This window comes from Leptonychotes weddellii, chromosome 5 (genome assembly GCF_054177405.1).
Source record: "Leptonychotes weddellii isolate Sample4059 chromosome 5, ASM5417740v2, whole genome shotgun sequence".
Lineage (NCBI taxonomy): Eukaryota > Metazoa > Chordata > Mammalia > Carnivora > Phocidae > Leptonychotes > Leptonychotes weddellii.
In genome coordinates, this window is record NC_138373.1 from 80,978,159 (window position 1) to 80,998,732 (window position 20,574).

The 20,574-nt window shown below is 36.7% G+C and overlaps 1 protein-coding gene across 1 annotated transcript in view; it reads left to right on the forward strand.

Annotated features, from left to right (window-relative positions):
* PIK3C2G (phosphatidylinositol-4-phosphate 3-kinase catalytic subunit type 2 gamma) overlaps positions 1-20,574 on the forward strand; it is a 291,400-nt gene that overhangs the window by 160,272 nt on the left and 110,554 nt on the right. The window contains exons 17-19 of the mRNA XM_081818936.1: positions 13,426-13,606; positions 16,686-16,793; positions 18,722-18,920. Of these exons, the coding sequence (XP_081675062.1) occupies positions 13,426-13,606; positions 16,686-16,793; positions 18,722-18,920 (488 nt within the window). The remainder of the gene's footprint in view (positions 1-13,425; positions 13,607-16,685; positions 16,794-18,721; positions 18,921-20,574) is intronic.

Here is a 20,574-nt window from a genome sequence, read left to right on the forward strand (position 1 = left end):
AAAATAACAATTGAAATAAAAGCCACCCGTAGATTGTTATAGGCTATTTTAATTTTGATAGCTATACCTTTAACTTCTCACATCATAAATAAGACTAAATTTCAGGGTCTGACTCTTTTTGAACCGATATTATTGGTAACAGACCATCTAAACATCTTACAAACAAGCGTTTGGAAATTCTTTGGAAATAAATGCTCTGATTACTTACCTAAATAGATATAGTCTCCCACACAGACATACTCCCTTACAAACACACATCACTTTTTTCTTACATTTGTCATTTTTTTCCCTCTGATAGAAAAGAGCTTCTCTTCAAATTACCTAACATTTAGCTAATGTAATTTTGCCAATGATGGACTTTCCATCTGACCATCCTCAACTAAATCTATTTACTTAAGCAATTATTTTTGCTTAATAAAAATTGCTCCAATATTTTGTCCCCATGATCTGACTTCTGAAATCACAATATGATGGAGCATCTCTAGTAATCTCTTGGAGTGTTTCAAAATTTTCAAATAATTAATTAATGTGTAGGTTAATAAATATATTTTAAATATCTGCATATACATGCATAGTATTAAATTTTTTGGACAGTAGAGGAAATAGCATGTGAAAATATAATTTAATAGGATTCTCTAATTCCAGAATAATTAAGAAATTACTTTAGGTTCATACCCTAAAATTTTAATCAAGAAATGGAAGAAACTAATTTTAGGAAAACCAGGTTTATTTACTTAGTAGTCAATTCATTTATTCAACGATATTGACTGGTTATTCTTATCACAATCAGAAACTCTGTTAGGCCACAAAAGTATAAAGTCATAGACCTGCCCTAAGGAATTTAAAGTCAAATAGAGAAGAGATTAAAACAAAACAAAACAAAGCAATTAAAGCACAATTGGAAAAAAAAAAGTACAATTAAAAAAAAAAACAATATTAAAAGAATAATGGATACAGGAAAGTACTTCACCCTTACACAGGGAATGCTGCACGCCTGCCCAGGAAAGACTTTTTGGGAAAGGTGTTAATTAAGTTGAACATTAAGGGATAAACAGGTGTTGGCATATTGAAATATTATTTCAGACCCAGAGGATGGGATGATGCAAAAGTTTTGTAACCTGAGAAGGTAGAGAAGATTCAAATTATTATAAGTTGTACTTTATGTTTGAAATGTGAGCACATGAACAAGACTTGAAGATGCAAAGACACTAAATCATGATTGCCCTTTAAGTTATACTAGTACTTTATATTTTATCCTGAAGGCTATCTGGATTTTAATCACAAGAACAGGACTTCACTTGGCTAAGTAAAGGGAACTAATTTGAGGGAGAAAAAATTTTAAAATGCAGGTGGTAGGAAAATCAAGTACCAGAAGATTCCAGTAATACCTTGAAGAAATTAAGGCCTCAATTAAATTCTGTCAGTGGGAGCAGAGAGAAGAAATTAGATCTGAGAACTATTTAGATGGTGAATGTATTAAGTCATGGTAACAAATTTGATGTGGCTAAAGGTGAGAGAAGAATGATGGATAACTGCTTAATTTTTAGTTAGGGTGATGGAAGGCTGGTGATTCTATTCATGGAGGTAATTCAAGTGAAAAAGAAGGTATTGGGGGGAATGATAATGAAATTAGTCATGTTAAGGTGGAAATGCCTTAGGAAAATTTAAGAATGTGATATCTTATAGAGAGATGAACATGTAGGTCCAGACCCCCCCAAAAAAGGAGTTCTAGGCTGGAAACTACATCAATCAGCTAAGGCTGCCACAACAGAATACCTAGGACTTGGTGGCCAAAACAATAAAAATTTGTTTTCTCACAATTCTTTAGCTTGGAAGTTTAAACTCAAGGTGTCAGTAGGATTGTTTTCTGTTGAGACCTCTCTTCCTGACTTGCAGACAGCTGCCTTCTTGCTGGGTCCTCACATGACCTTTTTTCTCTGTGAACATGTTCTTTTGGTCTCTCATCCTCTTCTTATATGGACACCAGTTCTACTGGATTAGGTTCCCACCCTTATAACCTCATTTAATCTTAATTACCTCGTTGAAGGTCTATCCCCAAATACAGTTACACTGGGGGTTAGAGCTTTAACGTTTGAATTTTAGGAGACAAAATTCCAACCATAACAGAAACATAGATTTAATGACAGGACAGACATTATCATCATCATCATTTTACAAATGGAGAGACTGAGGTTGAGCAGTGATCTGCTAAGTTACTTGGGTAGTGATCTAGAGAACGTTGGAAATGGAATGTGTCCTCTTTTCTCATGCATATGATCTAGTGGACAGGACAGTTATCCCTGCCTGGCAAGTTCCATCTGCAGAAGAACAACGACAATATCATCACATAAATCAACCGAGAATTAGCTGGGTAGGTTGTGGAGGACTTATCAAACCCTACTAAGTCTTTACTGAATTTCCAAAGAGAATAGGATTAAATGGTGCTAGCCAACCTCAAGGGACACGCAATTTCATGACAGTGAGCAAGAATGTCCCAGAAATTTTCTCAGGACATCAAACACAGCTCAAATCTTATGGATAACATCCCAGGGAACCTTTAATATCCTCACAGAATAAACCACGCTATTTGTGACTCAAGAATGAAGAGTGAAGCAGCTGCCCCAGCTGTGATTTGAAACTGAGGTTCCAGGGAAACTAGGTATTTCAAAGCTAGCTTTGCCTTACACTTATAAACCTGCCCCTCCGGCTGTGTTCAAACACACGAATTGTTCACTGCACAATATGATGATTATCCAGCCTTCACCAGAGGGCTATGTAAGAACAAAAGGCTGAGGGGTAAAGAGGATCTTTATTATTAGGTTGCTATTTTTATGAAACATTCATATAGCAAAGGAATTGCCTTGCTTTTAAAAGAAATTTTGTTAAGGAAACTTTATGAAAAAGATGCTTACACTGCCTTTAAAGCAACTATACATGTATTCAGAAAAAAAAGAGAAAAAAAGCTGAGTTAGAAACTCAGCTCAGAACCATATTTTCCAAAAGTAATGGAAAATGTAGACATCTACTGGACTTAATTTAAAATTCCAGGAGCATAGATTTCAGCATTAATTCTATGTCAAGCAGAATTTATTTTATTTCAGCACATGTGCTGATGCTAGTGACTCCCTACTTCTCTTTTGCCCCAACTTGAAATCATTTGGAACCACAGGACCAATTAAGATGGGTAGCTCAAGGCACATCTGTTGTGTGTGTACAGTGCATTTGGATTCTTAGATCCCCAAATGCATTCAGGGTGTTACTTTCAATTCAGCAACTTTCCCTCTACTCTCCTAGTCCCACCCAGCACTATCAGTAGTCTAAGTAAACCACAGGAGGCCAGTTCCTTAGAAATTATGGTATTGGTCTCACATTCTAAAGTGAGGAAGGATGGAGAAGAGGTGGGTCAGATGTATGATTTGGCATTGTCCACATGTAAAGTCGAGCCCCCATATTCTGTTCTTTTTGTAGGCTAGGCAAGAGAAAGAAAAGTATTCCTGCTTATAAGTATTTCACACAAAAATATACTTAGGTTAACAAGCTTTTCTTTAAAAGTTCAAAGAAAGTTAAAAATAGAAAGGAAAATACTATTAGATATTTTGGTGATTGGGTAGGGTGTTTATAGATAGCAGGACAAAATGAAGTGAGGCACTTTGGAAAGAAAGAAGGCAATCTGGAGAGCATGAGACTTCTGAGGGTTAGAAAACAGGAAGCCAGAGAAAGAGATTAAAGATAAGCACAGTAGGAAAGTAGCAAGAAAGGATTTCTAGACTGTGTATTAGTTTCAGGCTAAGTCATTAACTGGTACCCATGTCAGGGCATCAGGAGGTGGTACAGTATGATGGTAAAGAACCAGGGCTTTGGAGTCAGATAAACTTGAATTTGAATCCCTGGTCTGATTGGGTGACTGTGCAAGTTACTTGACCTCTACAAACTATATTATCCTTGTCTGTAAGATGGAAGGAGTCATTACCTGGAGCAAATATGAGGATTACCTAACACAGCTATGTAGAATGCTTGGGAAATGCCTGGCATAGAGTAAATGCTTGATAAATTCATAGGGATTAAAAATATAGAGCTCTATAGCTGGAAGGTCGCTTGCTGTACCTCATCTATTCCAACTTTTACAGACTAGAAAAGTGAAGGGCCAAAGTATTAAGTTTCTCACTAGAGGTAATACAAGCAGAAAATTGTCTTCCAAATCACGTTTTAATGGTTGTTAGGACACTGTGTTAGTCAGCTCAAGTTACAATAAAAAAAGTAACATAGACTATGTGCCTTAAGCAACAGGAATTTATTTCTTACGGTTCTGGAGGCTGGGAAAGCCAAAATCAAGATGCTAGCCAATTCCATTTTCCCAGGAGGGCCCTCTTCCCAGCTTGTAGATGGATGCTGGACACCTTCTTGCTGTGTCCTCACGTGGCAGATAAAGCAGAGAGCTCCAGTCTCTTTTTCTTCTTTTAAGGGCATTAATCCCATAAGTGGGCCCCACTCTCAGGACTTCATCTAAACCGAATCACCTCCCAAAGGCCCCACCTCCAAATATCACCACTTTGGGTGTTAGGCCTTCAATATATAAATTTGGGGGTGAAGGGACACATAACATAACAGTCCACTAACAGACACAGAATATGGTACTATGGAAAGAGCCTGGAGCAGTGGTTTAGGGACTCGGGTTTTTAGTCGTAAGACCTTAGGCAAGTCCTTTAATCTTTCAGTTTTCTCACCTAGTAAATGTGAAGGTGGATGTTATCTGGAAATGTCATTCAGTCCCATGCTCAAGTAATATTACTCTCTGAGTATATGAGTATAATATATGGTGAGAGATAATGGGTTTGACTAGGGTAAGAAGGACAGGACTAATTGGGAGCATGGAACAATAGGACAAGAGGAGAGAGTAGAGCCAGGTGGAGTTTTCAGCAAATGAAGAACAACAGGAGCATCAGGGAAAGCAGGAAACCAGAATGTGAAAAAAGAGATGCAGTTCAGGAGGGTCTCATAGATACCTATCTCTTCCAACTGTGCCCAAGGCTAAAATTCCATCTATTTTGTTTTGTTTTAGTGTTTAATAAGCATATATGGAGTACCATGGTGGGGGCTGAGAAGGATCACTAAGAGTTATTCACAGCTTGGTGCTTAATTTAGAAGAGTGATTTGAATAAAATATCTTAAAAGCAGTAAGTGTATGTTGGAAACGGAGAAGGACAGAGTTGCTGCTTTTAAATCACATTATTCAGTATCTTTAACATGTAAACCTATGAATGAATACATGTGAGTAGATCAGCAAGATGAGTAGAAAGGGCTCTGATTCCTTATTATAGATTCAGGAATCTCTTCAGAGGAACTTATCTCCTCAGCATAGTTTTGGGGTTTTTTGGGGTTTTGTTTGTTTGTTTGTTTTCCCTTCATAGCTCCCAGCTGAGGCTAAGAGGGCATCACTGCTATATAACAGTAATCCTGATGACAAATGTTTACACAAACTGGGTACCATCTATGGCTAATTTTCCTTCAGAAAAAAATACCATTTAAGTTTATGATTAAACATGTGACTGGTCATACCTGTTAAAGATTTTATTTAACCATAATGATAAACTATCAATTATAATAGTAACTGCATACCTACGTATCCACATATATGCAGTGTTAATAACCTATTGCTGAAGAAACAAGTTTGACTTCTTGAAAACAATTCCGTGTGTAGCAATAATTGCCCATAAATAAAGTCAAAAGGGGCACTGTTTTTATAGAAGTGGCAAGGGAATAAAGAAAAAGAAAAATCTCAGCCAACCCTCTTCAGAGTTTTGAGATAAAATCCCCTCAGTTCTTATTCTGCATTTTGAGGCATTTTTTTCTCATGCAGTGCAATCAGTGCATTTCCTGAAGCTGTATTTCTTCTTATACTGACTTAGATTTTTAACGGCCTTACCTAGTTCTCTTTAAACTGGCTGAGCTTGGTAGTCTCCAACAAAAGTTTTTATTATTTTTAAAATACTACCTTTGCTCTTTCATATTCCCTAATTAAAACCAGAGTAGATCCCACAGTTTCCTGCTCACTTTTAGATCAAAAACTCCTACTAGTTTTGTCCATTTTAAAACTTCAATTTCTTCTCCAATTTGACAAACACCTCCTCCCTATTCTTCAGCACCAGCCAAGTTTTGGTTTGGGAGCTCGCAGTGGGTAGAGAATAAGATCTGATATTTCACTCCTCTTCTTTCTCTTTTCTGGTTCTTACTTCTCTTGACTTGGGAATAGAAAGAAAAGAAAGAAATGTGACCTTCACACTTGGACAAACAATTGCAATCCTCTCTCTGAGGTCTCTGATTTTCCATCAAGGCTCTGTGTGGTTTCACTGTGAAAACTGGCTACCTCATATGGCTGAGTTCTTAGGGCAGTCTTGCAGGAGCATCCCATAGAGAGATCTGGCCTTGGATCAACCCCTTTCTACACAAGGAGTGGATCACATATAATTACTTTCCATGCATTTATTTGAACCTTGAAAAACTTGTACATCCTTGCTTTGCCAAACAGTTGAGGTGCGGGAGTGTGGGCTGCTCCTTTCCTAGCTTGTCTCTCTATCCTGCCCTAGCATTATCTTCCTGTTCACATAAGCTCAGGGGAAATTAACAAACCCTCTTTCAGAACAGAAATCTAACCTGGGAATGAGGCAAGAGTCTCCAATTCTGGCACACAGCTGAATAAATGGCTCTCTTTGGGCTTTCCTCTTTGGACTTTGCAGAGAGAACTGGGCATAGCGGAACTAGTCTATTCCTCACTAGGCTAATGACTCATGACTCTCAAACATGTTGATATGGGTACTTCCTTTTCCAAAGCCATTGGTCCCCTGCTTCTCAGCCATTCCAGTCTTCCAGTTGTTAGCATTAAAGCAGGGCTCTTAGTTTCCCAGAGCAGCTACATATACTGCCTCCCTCACTGCCCTAAGCCATCAGGCCCTCTGTCTTCTTCTGTGTTAGGTAAGTCCTAAAAAAAATCTTGCCATTGCCCTATTGCACTCATTAGTACAACATTTTTAGTCAGAAAGGATCTCCTACTAGGTACACAAACACTTGGCTAGACAAAGCAACAGATGGTACATAGGCCTATTCACACTTTTAAATGGGTCAAAAAGTATGTTAGTAGTAATAAAACAACAAAATGTCAGGGGTATAACAGAATATACATGCCCAAATGAGCCAGATCAAATCATTTTTTAAATCCTTTTGGGGCTTTTTATGATCCATAAAAGAAAACCATTTTTATTACATTTATAGTTTTTTTAAATCTGAAATAGTATACTCAAATTGATCACTCATCCAATTCACCAGACTTGGCTCCAGATGACTTTTGTTTATTTTCAGTAATTAGATATGCCCCAAAATATCCTCAGGGTTAACACTGTGGATGTTTAAAAAATATGCTGCATATTCTAAAGGTAATACAAATAAATAAACACAAAAACAAAGAAAATGGGAAAAAAAATATGAAAATAGGCATATTCATTAGTTTTACTATAGCAACAAATAGCCCCAAAGTTTCCGTGGCTTGCAACAACACAGATTTATTTCTCACCTGTTCAGTACATAGGATGTGGACTTACTGTAGTTCTGCTTGGCTCCACTGGACTCCACACAGCAATGCTTAGCTCTGCTTTACATTGTCTTGTTACTCCATGATTGGAGGAACAACACCCCAGCTGGGACATACTGTTTTCATGGCAGAAAGCAGAAGTACAAGCTGCCAAACCAATCCATAATACCACATTTAAAGCATCTGCATGGACATGGGCATACATTTCATCAGTCACCTCCTATTGAACAAAATGAGTCACATGACCAACCCTGACACTGGGTAGAGAAGTCACAAAACAAGGAGTAGATGTATGATATTCAGAGGAGGAAAGCATAGAGTTGGAAACAATAATCAGATCTACCACATAGTGTCAGCACAATGGGAATGTCATTAGTATGAACATATAACATTTCAAAGAGAACACTTTTGAGGTGGTAATAAATATTAAGTGTATAAATTATATATACAATTAAGTCAGTTACATACTTTATGGGCCTCTCTCACATATTTAAGTGTTCTAAAAATGTATACAATCTCTACAGTATGGATGTCATTACTTTCTGAATTTATTTCCTTTTAATAGTTTTATATTTAAGAATTGTTACAAAATAGTGTATTGACAGATATTGCACTATTGATTGGAAATTACCTTTCCTCAAACCTGGCCAATATAATGCTCTTTACATGCAAAATTCAACAGAAGTTCAGTGTTATATTTCAAAAAAGCAAATTAGTATTCTAAGAATAAACTAGTCCTAGGAAATGATTATCCTTGCAAGGACTATAAAATGTATCGAGTTCCTGGGGCATCTGGGTGGCTCAGTTGGTTAAACATTTGACTCTTGATTTCGGCTCAGGTCATGATCTCAAGGTCATGAGATCGATCCCCACGAAGGCTCTGTGCAGAACATGAAGCCTGTTTAAGATTCTCTGTCTCCCTCTCCCTCTCTACCCCTCCCCTACCCCCACTCGTGCCCATGCTCTCTTTCTGTCTCTCTCTAAAAAAAAAAAAAAGTATCAAGGTCCTCAGTTTGGAAAATATTAAATAAATGTCTTAAACACTAAGAAGTAAAATAAAGTTGTCCTTTACAAAGGACATGCCTTTTACTTCTTCTTTTTTTTTTTTTTTTAAAGTAGGCTCCATGTCCAGCATGGAGCTGACAACCATGACATCGAGACCTGGGCTAAGATCAAGAGTCAAATGCTTAACCAACTGAGCCACCCAGGCACCCTACATGCTTTTTTACTTCTTAATCACACTATTAAAATCTTAAAATTAGTAATTCCATATCAAGTATTAATATCAATCTTTATATGTCCCAGGGTTTTAAATACAATTGAAGAAGTGACCTTCTAGAATCCTCCTGTGGTCACTAAAAACTGGTCTATTGAGACTCACACCTTGCCTTGTATCAACAAACATGAGAGAAAATGGGAAGGGGAGGTCCTGGAATGATCTGAAATCACTCATCTTCATTGTATAGCTCAGTTCTTTTCTGCTCTAGGATGTTGTTTCCCCTTTTCACTCACAAGGTCAAAATTTAAGGCAGCCTGTAAGATGTGGGATACTGTGCTATTGAGAACTACAATTAGACCTTCACTGAAGAGAGTCAGGAGGCAAGGAGGGCGGGGATGGTGTGATGACTATTCTGTCCTGCTGGTAGTCTGAGAAGTGAGAACTATGTACTTCTCCTGTGGCTCTAGGAAGTCATTCGCTATGGGACCATTAACAGCCATGAGCATGAAGAAACAGAGACAATCTCAATATCCAAGGAAAATCTCCCTATCGTGCAATCTGGGATTTCTATATCTTAGGTCTCTCTGAGCCCACCATGATCCCCTTAATTCAGTCAAATACCTTTATAACATCCTCTAACAACTGTACTGTTACCTTAGTTTCCTCCTCATTCTTGCTTCTGCTTCTCATCCTTAACACTGTCCAAACCTTTAATCAGCTAGATTTTATGCATTTATCATCATTTTAACATTGTCATGACTTACAGTCTGTAAGAGGTGTACAAAATCATATCAAATTTAATTATATCCTTGGATCTCACAGATATTAGGATAAACAGGAATCTGGCATTTTAAGATTTACCTCACAGTGTATACACAGTCACATTGCATGCACCTTAAAAGTCTGATATTTCACCACCAAATCTTGATACTTCTCAGTCCCTTGGTCTTAACTTTGAAAATAAAAAAAAAAAATTATTTGACGCAGGCAATGCTGCTTCTCTTAGGTGACAATGTCTTTTGAAAAAGGTTTCTGTGATGTTCAAGAGAGAGTGGCAGGCTGTTAGCTAATCTTACACACACAGGCAATGGATACAAACTACGGCATGAGTGGTTTAGCACTTCCTTATGTAAAAGTCATCGATGCAGAACTGAGTATCCCTCTACCTCAAATTATATAGTCCGACTTTCTTTGCAGTTGTTTAAAATGAAAGGACACATTAATTTTTCTTGACTGCATAAGGACACAGGGATGGACTATTTGACCTCTCATGGTCATCTCCTACCTCTACTACTCCACGATTTCAATTCCACAATGTATAAAGACAAACTCTTCATTAGTCGGGTAAAAAGCCATAAAGCTTGAGCCAGATATCACCGGGAGAACATCTGATCTTAGTGGGGATGCAGGGTTGTAATGAGGCATATTCTACAAGGAAAATAATCACAGTGGAATACACTGAATTTTCTTTGCTTTTTATATATATTTTTAGAACACAGTCATATTTTCTCTGCAAATCTTCCCTGCTCTGTTTTATTTTGAGCAAGGAATAAAATTGTGTTTTTCTCCTTGAAAAAAATCAAATATATTTCTAACAAAAAAAATTAAGAGTATTATGAACACAAAATTTTATAATTCTGACAGTTCCCATGACCCCTCTAACCTCTAAAGGTATCTTTTTAAAAAATTATTTTAGTAAAAAGTTTACTTCATCTGTACAAAATAACTTTTCCTTTTATCATGCATATAGCAGTCAGATTATAGAGTTATACTTATGTACAAGAACTGGTTAAAAATATTTTTAAAACAAGCGACTCAATATTCAAATTGTATGAAAATGCTGGCAGGCATTGACAGAGATATAGAAATATTCTACCTGTCATATTTACCCCAAAGATACAAACATAGTGATCTGAAGGGGTACTTCCACCCCGATGTTTATAGCAACAATGTCCGCAATAGCCAAACGTTGGAAAGAGCCAAGATGTCCATTGACAGATGAATGGATAAAGAAGATGTGGTATATATATACAATGGAATATTATGCAGCCATCAAAAAGAATGAAATCTTGCCATTTTCAATGATGTGGATGGAACTGGAGGGTATTATGCTGAGCTAAATAAGTCAATCAGAGAAAGACATGTATCATATGATCTCATTGATATGAGGAATTCTTAATCTCAGGAAACAAACTGAGGGTTGCTGGAGAGGTGGGGGGTGGGAGGGTTGGAGTGGCTGGGTGATAGACATTGGGGAGGGTATGTGCTATGGTGAGCACTGTGAATTGTGTAAGACTGATGAATCACAGACCTGTACCTCTGAAACAAATAATACATTATATGTTAAAAAAAAAGAAGATATTAGGAAGGGAAAAATGAAGGGGGGGAAATCAGAGGGGGAGATGAGCTATGAGAGATTATGGACTCTGAGAAACAAACTGAGGGTTCTGGTGGGGGGGGATGGGTTAGCCTGGTGATGGGTATTAAAGAGGGCACATATTGAATGGAGCACTGGGTGTTATACGCAAACAATGAATCATGGAACACTACATCAAAAACTAATGATGTAATGTATGGTGATTAACATAACATAATAAAAGAAAAAAGAAAAAAGAAAGCTTAAAGAAATATTCTACCTGTCAAGTGCCTAGCTCACTGAAACCCAAGTACACTATAAAATGGTATATTACCAAAGTCCTCAAAATATGGAGAGAATCTGAGAGATATACAATTTTACATAAAATGTCTTAAAAGTTTTACATGTGGATGCTTGCATTTGTGGCTTTCCAGTTCACACTCACACAACACTCATTTTCTTAGAGCTTCCAAATAATGACAGGTTTCATTTATTACATCTGACATTCCAATGCTCACTGTAGGGGTAAGCATAGGAAAACTTCATTGCTATTATTCTTACATTGAAAATAAGCAGGTATCAATGGGTTACATATTTTTATCAATACATCTTTAACCCTTTGAGGGTTTTTTTTAATGCTTTCCAGAGGTAAATAAGAACTGTTATTCCAGGGGTGCCTGGTGGCTCAGTTGTTAAGCATCTGCCTTAGGCTCAGGTTATGATCCCAGGGTCCTGGGATTGAGCCCCGCATCGGGCTCCTTGCTCAGCGGGGAGCCTGCTTCTCCCTCTCCCACTCTCCCTGCTTGTGTTCCCTCTCTCGCTGTCTCTCTCTGTGTCAAAAAATAAATAAAATCTTTAAAAAAAAAAAAAAGAACTGTTATTCCACTTAAAAGCAAAAGAGGTGCTAGAAGATAAGTTGGCTTCATAACAATGACAAGAGAGCAAGCCCTCACCTAAAAAAAAGAAAAAAAAGGTAGACTCAATTTTTTTAACTTTTTAACTTAATTTTTCTAACTTTTTAACTTAATTTTTCTAAATACATAGAAAACAGAGAACATAGAACAAATGAAAATAATGTGTTATAGTCTCTGTAACATAATACAGAAACAGAGATGCAAAATTAAGAATGCAGAATGAAATTCATCTATATACTTTTCAATTGCTCTGCATTTAATCCTTTTTTTAGTATTCTATTCTCACAATAACTTTCTTCTATTTTCTTGAATGTTAAATTTTCAGAGAAGGACAAGACTAGAGACCAGTTAAGATGAAAAGAATCAATCAAAGAGAGGTTAACATTCAAAGGAATAAGGGTTTTGTTTTTGTTTTTTCCTATTTCAGTGGTTTAGGGCATAATAGAAAGTAAAGTTTGAGCATATTAGAATTAGTTTCAAGGCAATAGAAATTGTCACATGGCAGACAGAGTAATAAAATATTTGTTACTTCTCCATTATCTAGCATAGTACTCTCACTTTTTTAAGTGCTATGTCTCCCATGTTCATGACATGAGCAGACAGCCAGGCTGGGACAGAAGTTGGCTGGGGGAGGCCACAAAATATGAACAATGTTGGCTGACTGATAGGTACATTGTGCTAAGCCCTTCTGAATGCATTAGCTCATTCTGTGTTCTGTACAGCTCCACAGAGTCAACGTTATTACTTTATTTTATAGATAAAGAAATACAATCTCAGCCTAGTTTAGTAACTAACCTAAATTACTTATAAATTACTTATAAGTCAGAGGGCTGAGATTTGAATCCAGAAATGCCTGAAAACAAAAACCATGTCTTCCTCCAAGTAATCAAGGAGAGATACTTGAAGAAAGAGAAATATGTAGGTATGTGACAGTGGGGGGGACATTGCCTTTTGAAAAAAAGTAGGAAAAGGAAGGTTGATGGTTGAGTTCCAATATAGTGTGGTCACTTATAAGTACTATTTCTAAAACATTGTCCTTATTTGAATAAGAAGTCAAAATATGTTCTTAAGTATTTGTTATAGAATTAAGAAGCCTAAAGAAGAAAAAGTGCACTGTGAATTGAAATGAGAAAAGGCAGGTCTCTTATTGATTCTTCACTCTAGGAACCTCATTAGCTATCAGATAGAATTTGATGACTGCCAACGAATAAACAACATTTTCCCTGATTCCAGGCTGTTAAACTGCCCAAAGCCACCAAATACAGATTAGTCTGAAGTGCACTAATTGTTCCTGCTGGAGGTGGTTAAAAAATTAGCTGTGGATACAAGAATTCTTTTTTTCTCTTTCCTTCAGGCTGCTAAAGGATGCACAGAATGAAACTTATTTTAAAAGCTGGTATCAGAAGCTGTTGGCTGCTCTCCAATTTTGTTCAGGAAAAGCCTTGAGTGATGAGTTTTCCAAGGAGAAGAAACTTATTAAAATTCTGGGAGACATCGGGGAAAAAGTCAAGTCTGCCAGTGACCCTCAAAGACAGGTTTGTTGAGAAATTAATCTTCATGTAGTGTTTTCTTTAATCTTTTGTTCAATTAAATTTTAATTTCATAGCTTAGAAAGCAGATTCATTGTCTATACTTAGTTATAAAACACCCAACTCAAATACTTTAATCAAGATTTTTTTTTAAAGATTTTATTTATTTATTTGACAGAGAGAGACATAGCAAGAGCAGGAACACAAGCAGGGGGAGTGGGAGAGGGAGAAGCAAGCTTCCTGCAGAGCAGGGAGTCCGATGTGGGGCTCGATCCCAGGACCCTGGGATCATGACCTGAGCCGAAGGCAGATGCTTAATGGCTGAGCCACCCAGGCGCCCCTCAAGATTTTTTTTCAATTTACAATCCTAAAGTTAATGATAATGTCTACCACAAGGACATGTTTTTTTAAGATTTTATTTTATTTATTTGTGAGAGAGAGAGAGAAAGAGAGAGGGAGCACAAGCAAATGGTGGGAGGAGCACAAGGGGAGACGGAGAGGAAGAGAATCTCCAGTGGACTCTCCACTGAGTGTGGAGCCCAATATGAGGCTCAATCTCATGACCCTGAAATCATAACCTCAGCCAAAACCAAGACTTGAACACCTAACTGACTGAGGCACCCAGGTACCCCAATATAGTTTTTTGATCTAAGTAGCCATGCAGCATATGGGGAGTACCTGACAAGGAGAAGTGAACTTAAAGGCAGTTTGGTTAAAAAGACCAGATGAAGTAATTTCCTCAAAATGGCAGCACAACTCACACTAGTAGAAGTCCAGAGGGGACTTTTTAGGGTACTCTTGTCCAAGGTACAAAATCGAGGTCTAGATTTTTCTAACACTACGCTAATCAAAATAAAGACTTTTTTGGCAAAACAATTAATTAAATTAAGCAAATCAATAGTGGTGTGGATAGTAAAACTTTTATACTAAAATCCATGAATGATAGTCAAAATATTGTGTGTTTTTCATTACTGATTATAATAATGGACCTGGCTATTCTTTTTCTTGATCTGATTGAAGAATATTAGTTCTTTTTAATTATCTGCATCACTAGTTTCCCTCACTGATATAGACCACTAAGCAGGTTCTCTTACGTTCAACATTCTAGATGCAGGGAGATAGTGGGCATCTATCCATTGTATTAATAACATCATTCAGGAATAATTAATACTTACAGACTGGGAGTTAAGGATGGAAAGATGACTAAAACATGAATTGTGTCCTCAAAGGGAGCACATAGTTTCTCTCCACCCACTGTCTAAAATCAAAAAGAGTTTTCAACATAATAATATAGAAATATTGACAGGCAAAGTGCCCCAGAATTCTTTCCCAGCCCAGTATTTTTCTTGCTGGAAGTCATTCATTTGATAGAAGTGCCAGAAGCTATGGCCCTTCACCTATATGGGAATAAATAGGAAATAAAAAGCATAAGCATGGAATTTATTCTTAAATGGGAAACATATAAACTCTAGATTGACAGAAAAACCATAAGATAAATAATATGAGCAATAAAAAAACAAGCTTCTATAATTTCTTCATATTACTGCAGATTAATTTTTCTAGTGATAGAAAAAAATGAAAGCAAGTAAATAAACTGGTTTAAAATTTATAAAATTTATGTATGAGTTTAGTCTTTATTTCTTAGATTTTAAAATTCCTCACATGTTTGAGATGCATACAACAGTTAAATAAGTCTGATGCCTTTTTTGACCATTTACATTAAGTTCCAAAAAGCTATTGACATTATTCTTTCAAATAAATATATTTCTCTCACCTAGACTGTTTTTGTGATAACACTTCTTCACATAAAAATAAGAAAATAAAAATAGATGAAAGAAGCATTTACAATTTCGCACAATTCAAGTTACTGTTAGCTGTTTTTTCTATTTCATTTGAAAAAGTACTATTTAGTGTTGTACGGAAGTGTTGAATCACTGTATTGTACACCTGAAACTAATATTACACTGTATGTTAACTCACAGGGATTTAAATAAAAACTTAAAAAAAACCTTTTTAATAGATAATTCATAATTCTGCAAACCTACTTATAAATTTATGTCTGCTTATTCTGATAAAGGCTAGAATGTTTAATATATTAAAATTGTCTCCTTGATTATTTTTCCTCAGATTCCTAGAAGTTATTTCTTTATACATTGTTTTTCTCTGCTGTTTACTATTAAGCCATGTCATCTCATCAAAAATAAAATAAAATAAATAAAAAGTACTAATTAAACTGTGTGAAAGAAGATATTTTCCCACCTTGCTCTTCTGGATTCTGGGAGCAGTAGTTTCTATTATTTGCCAATGACCCAGGAGTAAGAGCTAAGAAACTCTTGGGAGTTAATTAAACATTATTAATCTGATACCTTCGTTTTTAGAATTGGACTTAAAGAGTTTCTGAAAGTGGGCTTAAAGGAGCTCTTATATTTTGAATTATTGTTTTTCTGCTCTTTTTGTTAGGGGATACACAATTTTAAAGGTGTTGCTTGTGGTTTCAGACCTTCCACAGGTACAGAGAACTGTGGAAGGGAATGAGGCAAGTATCAGGAATATACTCATTGTTATTTAGTAAACCATTTGTTCAAATATATTGCTATTTCTGACAATTGTCATTTTTGCCATTATTGCTCTTAGTATATGTGAATTTTTTTTTTCTGAAATGTACTATCACTATTAAGTATAAATCTTGAGGGTTACAAACTAAGATTCCAGGAAATTATCAGAATTGGGTCGTGTCAACAATTACTTAAAGCAGGTATTGTAAGATGGTGGGCCTCAAGTCATAGCCAACCCATCACGTTTTGTTCGAACAGAATAGTTGGTTTTGGTTTTGCTTTTAATTGAATTTAAAATCCTGTAGAAAATGCATGAACTCTTTAGTTCCCCATTTCCCCCAACACTCTCTATTATTTTTAGCCCTCTGCTTCCTTATATGTGGCTACATCACCTACTTGACCCCAAAGCATCCAAGTGTGCAACCCCTGAATTAAAGAGTTTATTTAATCAATAGAAGAAAATTATAACTTGAAAGAAAGTCAAGTTCTTTACAGTTTCTAAAATGCTTTTTCAAATGATTTTTTCACAGGAGGTACTAAAGAAAGAGATTGGCAGACTAGAAGAATTCTTTCAGTGTATAAAGACCTGTCACCTTCCTCTGAACCCTGCCCTGTGTATAAAGGGTATTGATCGTGATGTAAGTCAGTTTATTTAGTATGTAAGTTGAGTACTTTTGTATTGTTTAATTCACTGTATGTTTTTGAAATGGCAAAAACAATTTGTAAATTGTCACTGCAAGTATTTTAAGAAAAAAGTAATTGAATCCTATCCAAACTATGTGCTGCATTTGATGCACTGTGTAAGGTTGAGATTGCACTGGCCTCATCACTTGATTTGCTGGTTTAGAAATAAACTATCAGTTCAGTAAAAATAAATAAATAAATAAATAAATAAATAAATAAATAAATAAACTTCTCACTAAATTAATTTCTCAATTTATTCAAAATGGTTGATTTGGTGACCTTAAGCAGGCTGATTTTAGTTTCATGCTTATTTAGATTATGTGCATACCCATGCTTAGTACACTAGGATATTATGAGCTACAACACCTCAGTTTTTATTTAATTTAAAATTCACTGAAACTCGTGTCAGTGTGCCATATAATATATTTTGTGATTTTACTTATGCCTGGAGTGACCTTTCTGGCATCAGAAACAATTTCTTTCTCTTCTTAAGCCTCTATCAGTCACACTTCTCTAACTTAGAATCATTCTTTCTCCTTTTATCTCCATTAACTTTATTAGCCTCCTTCTCAAAAGCCCAAGAGTAGAAAGCACTAATAGAAGAAAGATTGGTAAGTGAGACTCAGAAGTGAAGAGGTTAAACTATCACACATGCACAGTAAATGTTACTTGACTGACATTATAATATAATCAAGAAAACAAATCCAATAATTAGGAGAAAAACTAGACCTTTATTAGTATGAATATAAAAAGTTTTGCTAAAAAGTTGGTACTATTATGTTTACAACCTTGCTGCCTCAGGCTGAGGGTCACCAGCTCAGGAGTCACCACCCCTAGCACTGTAGCTGGAACCACACTCCTTTTCTATACCTACCTGCAGACAGTGGTACTTTCTTTGAGTCTGGAAAGTATGCCAAGTAAAGCTCCCTCTTTGCTCCATTTGCTCTGGCCAGCTGTGCCTGGCACAATGCTGGGCACCTGTGTGTAGAGCAATAAACAGGGCAGATGTGGCCAGGTGACACTCTCTCCTGAGGAACATTTTAGTCCATCCTACAGTCCTGCCAAACAAGAAAGTCTGAAGGAACATACATCACATCTGAAGATGTGGTGAATGTGGCAAGGTTTCAATCAGAGCCTGCATCAGAGGATCCAAAAGAAAAGAGCCTCTAAGAGTATAATGAGTATGATAAGACATTTAGAAAGACCTCTCAGTCAATGGTTCTTTTGAGAATCTACTAAGCAGGGAAGCCCCATGAATGCAGCAAACATGGGAAGATCTGTCATCACTACTCCCATCTCATTCAATATCAGAGATTCCATAATTGGAAAAAAAAACTTATAAATGTGCTTTATGCGTAAAAACCTTCACACAGAGTTCCCTACTCATTGACCCTCAAATAACTCATCCTCGGGAGAAGACATAAATTTCATGAGTGTAGGAGGCTTTCATTCAGAGTAAAATCCTTTTCTAATATCAAGTAATTCACATTAGTGAGAAACATTACAGTTGAAATGAGTGTGGGCAAGCTCTCTGTTCCAACAGAAACCATTCTGACCCCCAGAGAATCCATACTGGAAAGAAGCCTTAAGTATAATGAACATAGTAAGGCCTTCAGTCAGGGTAAATGTCTTATTTGACATCAGAGCCTCCACACTAGGGAACAAGCACAATAAATGCAGGCAGTATGGAAAAGGCTTCAGTCAGAACTCAACCTGTTGGCTATGAGCAAATTCATACCAGAGAAAAACATTTGGAACATAGTGTGGCAAGATAATCAGTGAGAGTAAATGTCTTATTTTATGTCACCTGACTTCACACAAGCAAAAAACCCCTTAAGTATGGAAAATATGCAGTCAAGACACACATTTCGTTATATAACAGAGAATTCACACTGGTGAAAAATCCTATGAATGTGATAGGTATGGGAAGGTCTTTGGTGATAGCACCAAGGTTACGATGTCAAAGAACCCATCTGGGGAGAAACTTTATAAATGCAATGATTGTGGGAAAGCCACTAGTGAGAGTTCACAGTTTATCATGCATCAGAGAGTTCACACTGGAGAGAAGCCCTATGAAAATAGTGAGTATGGGAAAGCCTACAGTCAACATTTTGTTTTAATCACCATCAGTAAACTACACTGGAGAGAAGCATTCAGACCAATCCCCTTCTTAAAGTGTGGCTCTCCAAGATAGAGGACAAAGGTCTTAGCTTTGAGTTAAGCCTTCTTTCAAAGAATTTTCACCCTCATCTCTCCTTGGAACCACTAATTACAATGGGTCATTTCCTATTTTCCTTTGGATCACTAGGGAATGGACCATTTGGGAAAGTGGTTGTAACTTAATGCAATCCTCCTCCACTCCTGGGAAAGTAAGAACCACACACTTCATTTACTAATAGGTTTCTTTCCTTTTTTAAAACTATTTTAAATCTATGTCATTAGTGTATACTTCTCAAGAACAGGGGTCATATCTTTCTTTCTCTATTCCAGCTCTTCTTATATTCTTTTCTCTATTCCAGCTCTTTTATCTCACCATTTACATAAAATTATCTTCCAAGACTCCAACTCATTCTTTCCTGTCTCCTGGTTGTGGCCCTTGCAATCCACTTTTAACAACTAATCTAAATTCACATTGTTTGCCTTTCCCTACCTAGAAAGCATTTTTTTAAACCTTTTTGCTAATCTCTGTTTTTTCCAATCTTCAAATCCAGCTCATCTCTGGAAGACTTCTCTTCTTTAAGTGCTCCTTCATTCAACTGTGATAAATGGCCTTGTAAATTATTTTCAACTTAATGCATATGTGTTTGTGTTCATACCAACTTTCTGTAGGCTCTTGGAGAGTAGATATGGTATCTCTGATATCACATAAATAATGGTTTGTGCATATTAGTTGTCAAATATAAAATATTTTCGACATGACTCTCAAAAAGTATACTGCATGTGGAAACCAAAATATAAAACAATGAAAGCAAAATAGCTCCGAGTGATATAATTAAGAAGGGCTAAGCCTTGTCTTCATCCTCCCTTTGCCCTTTTTCCCTTCCCTGGACTTGGGATGCCTCAAAGAGACCCCCAAGAATTGGATGAGCACAGTTTGAAAACCACTGATCTAGACTCATTTCTGGCCTAATACAGGATTTCCTAATTCAATACCATGGCAGAAGGGCTTATGTTCCCTGACTGACTGATTCTCGAAGCAAGAATTCATTACTTAACAAGCAGCCTCACCCATTTACTATAAGTCTCAAACTGATTGAGGTTTTGATTTGGATTTCCCTGTTGGCAGGGATGCAGAGAAAGGGGAACACTCCTACACTGTTGGTGGGAATGCAAGCTGGTGCAGCCACTCTGGAAAACAGTATGGAGGTTCCTCAAAAAGTTGAAAATAGAGCTACCATACACCCCAGCAATTGCACTACTGGGTATTTACCCCAAAGATACAAATGTAGGGATCCAAAGGGGTACGTACACCCCGATGTTTATAGCAGCAATGTCCACAATAGCCAAACGTTGGAAAGAGCCAAGATGTCCATCGACAGATGAATGGATAAAGAAGATGTGGTACACACACACACACACACACACACACACACACACACACAATGGAATATTATGCACCCATCAAAAGGAATGAAATCTTGCCATTTGCAATGATGTGGATGGAACTGGAGGGTATTATGCTGAGTGAAATAAGTCAATCAGAGAAAGACATGTATCAAATGATCTCACTGATAT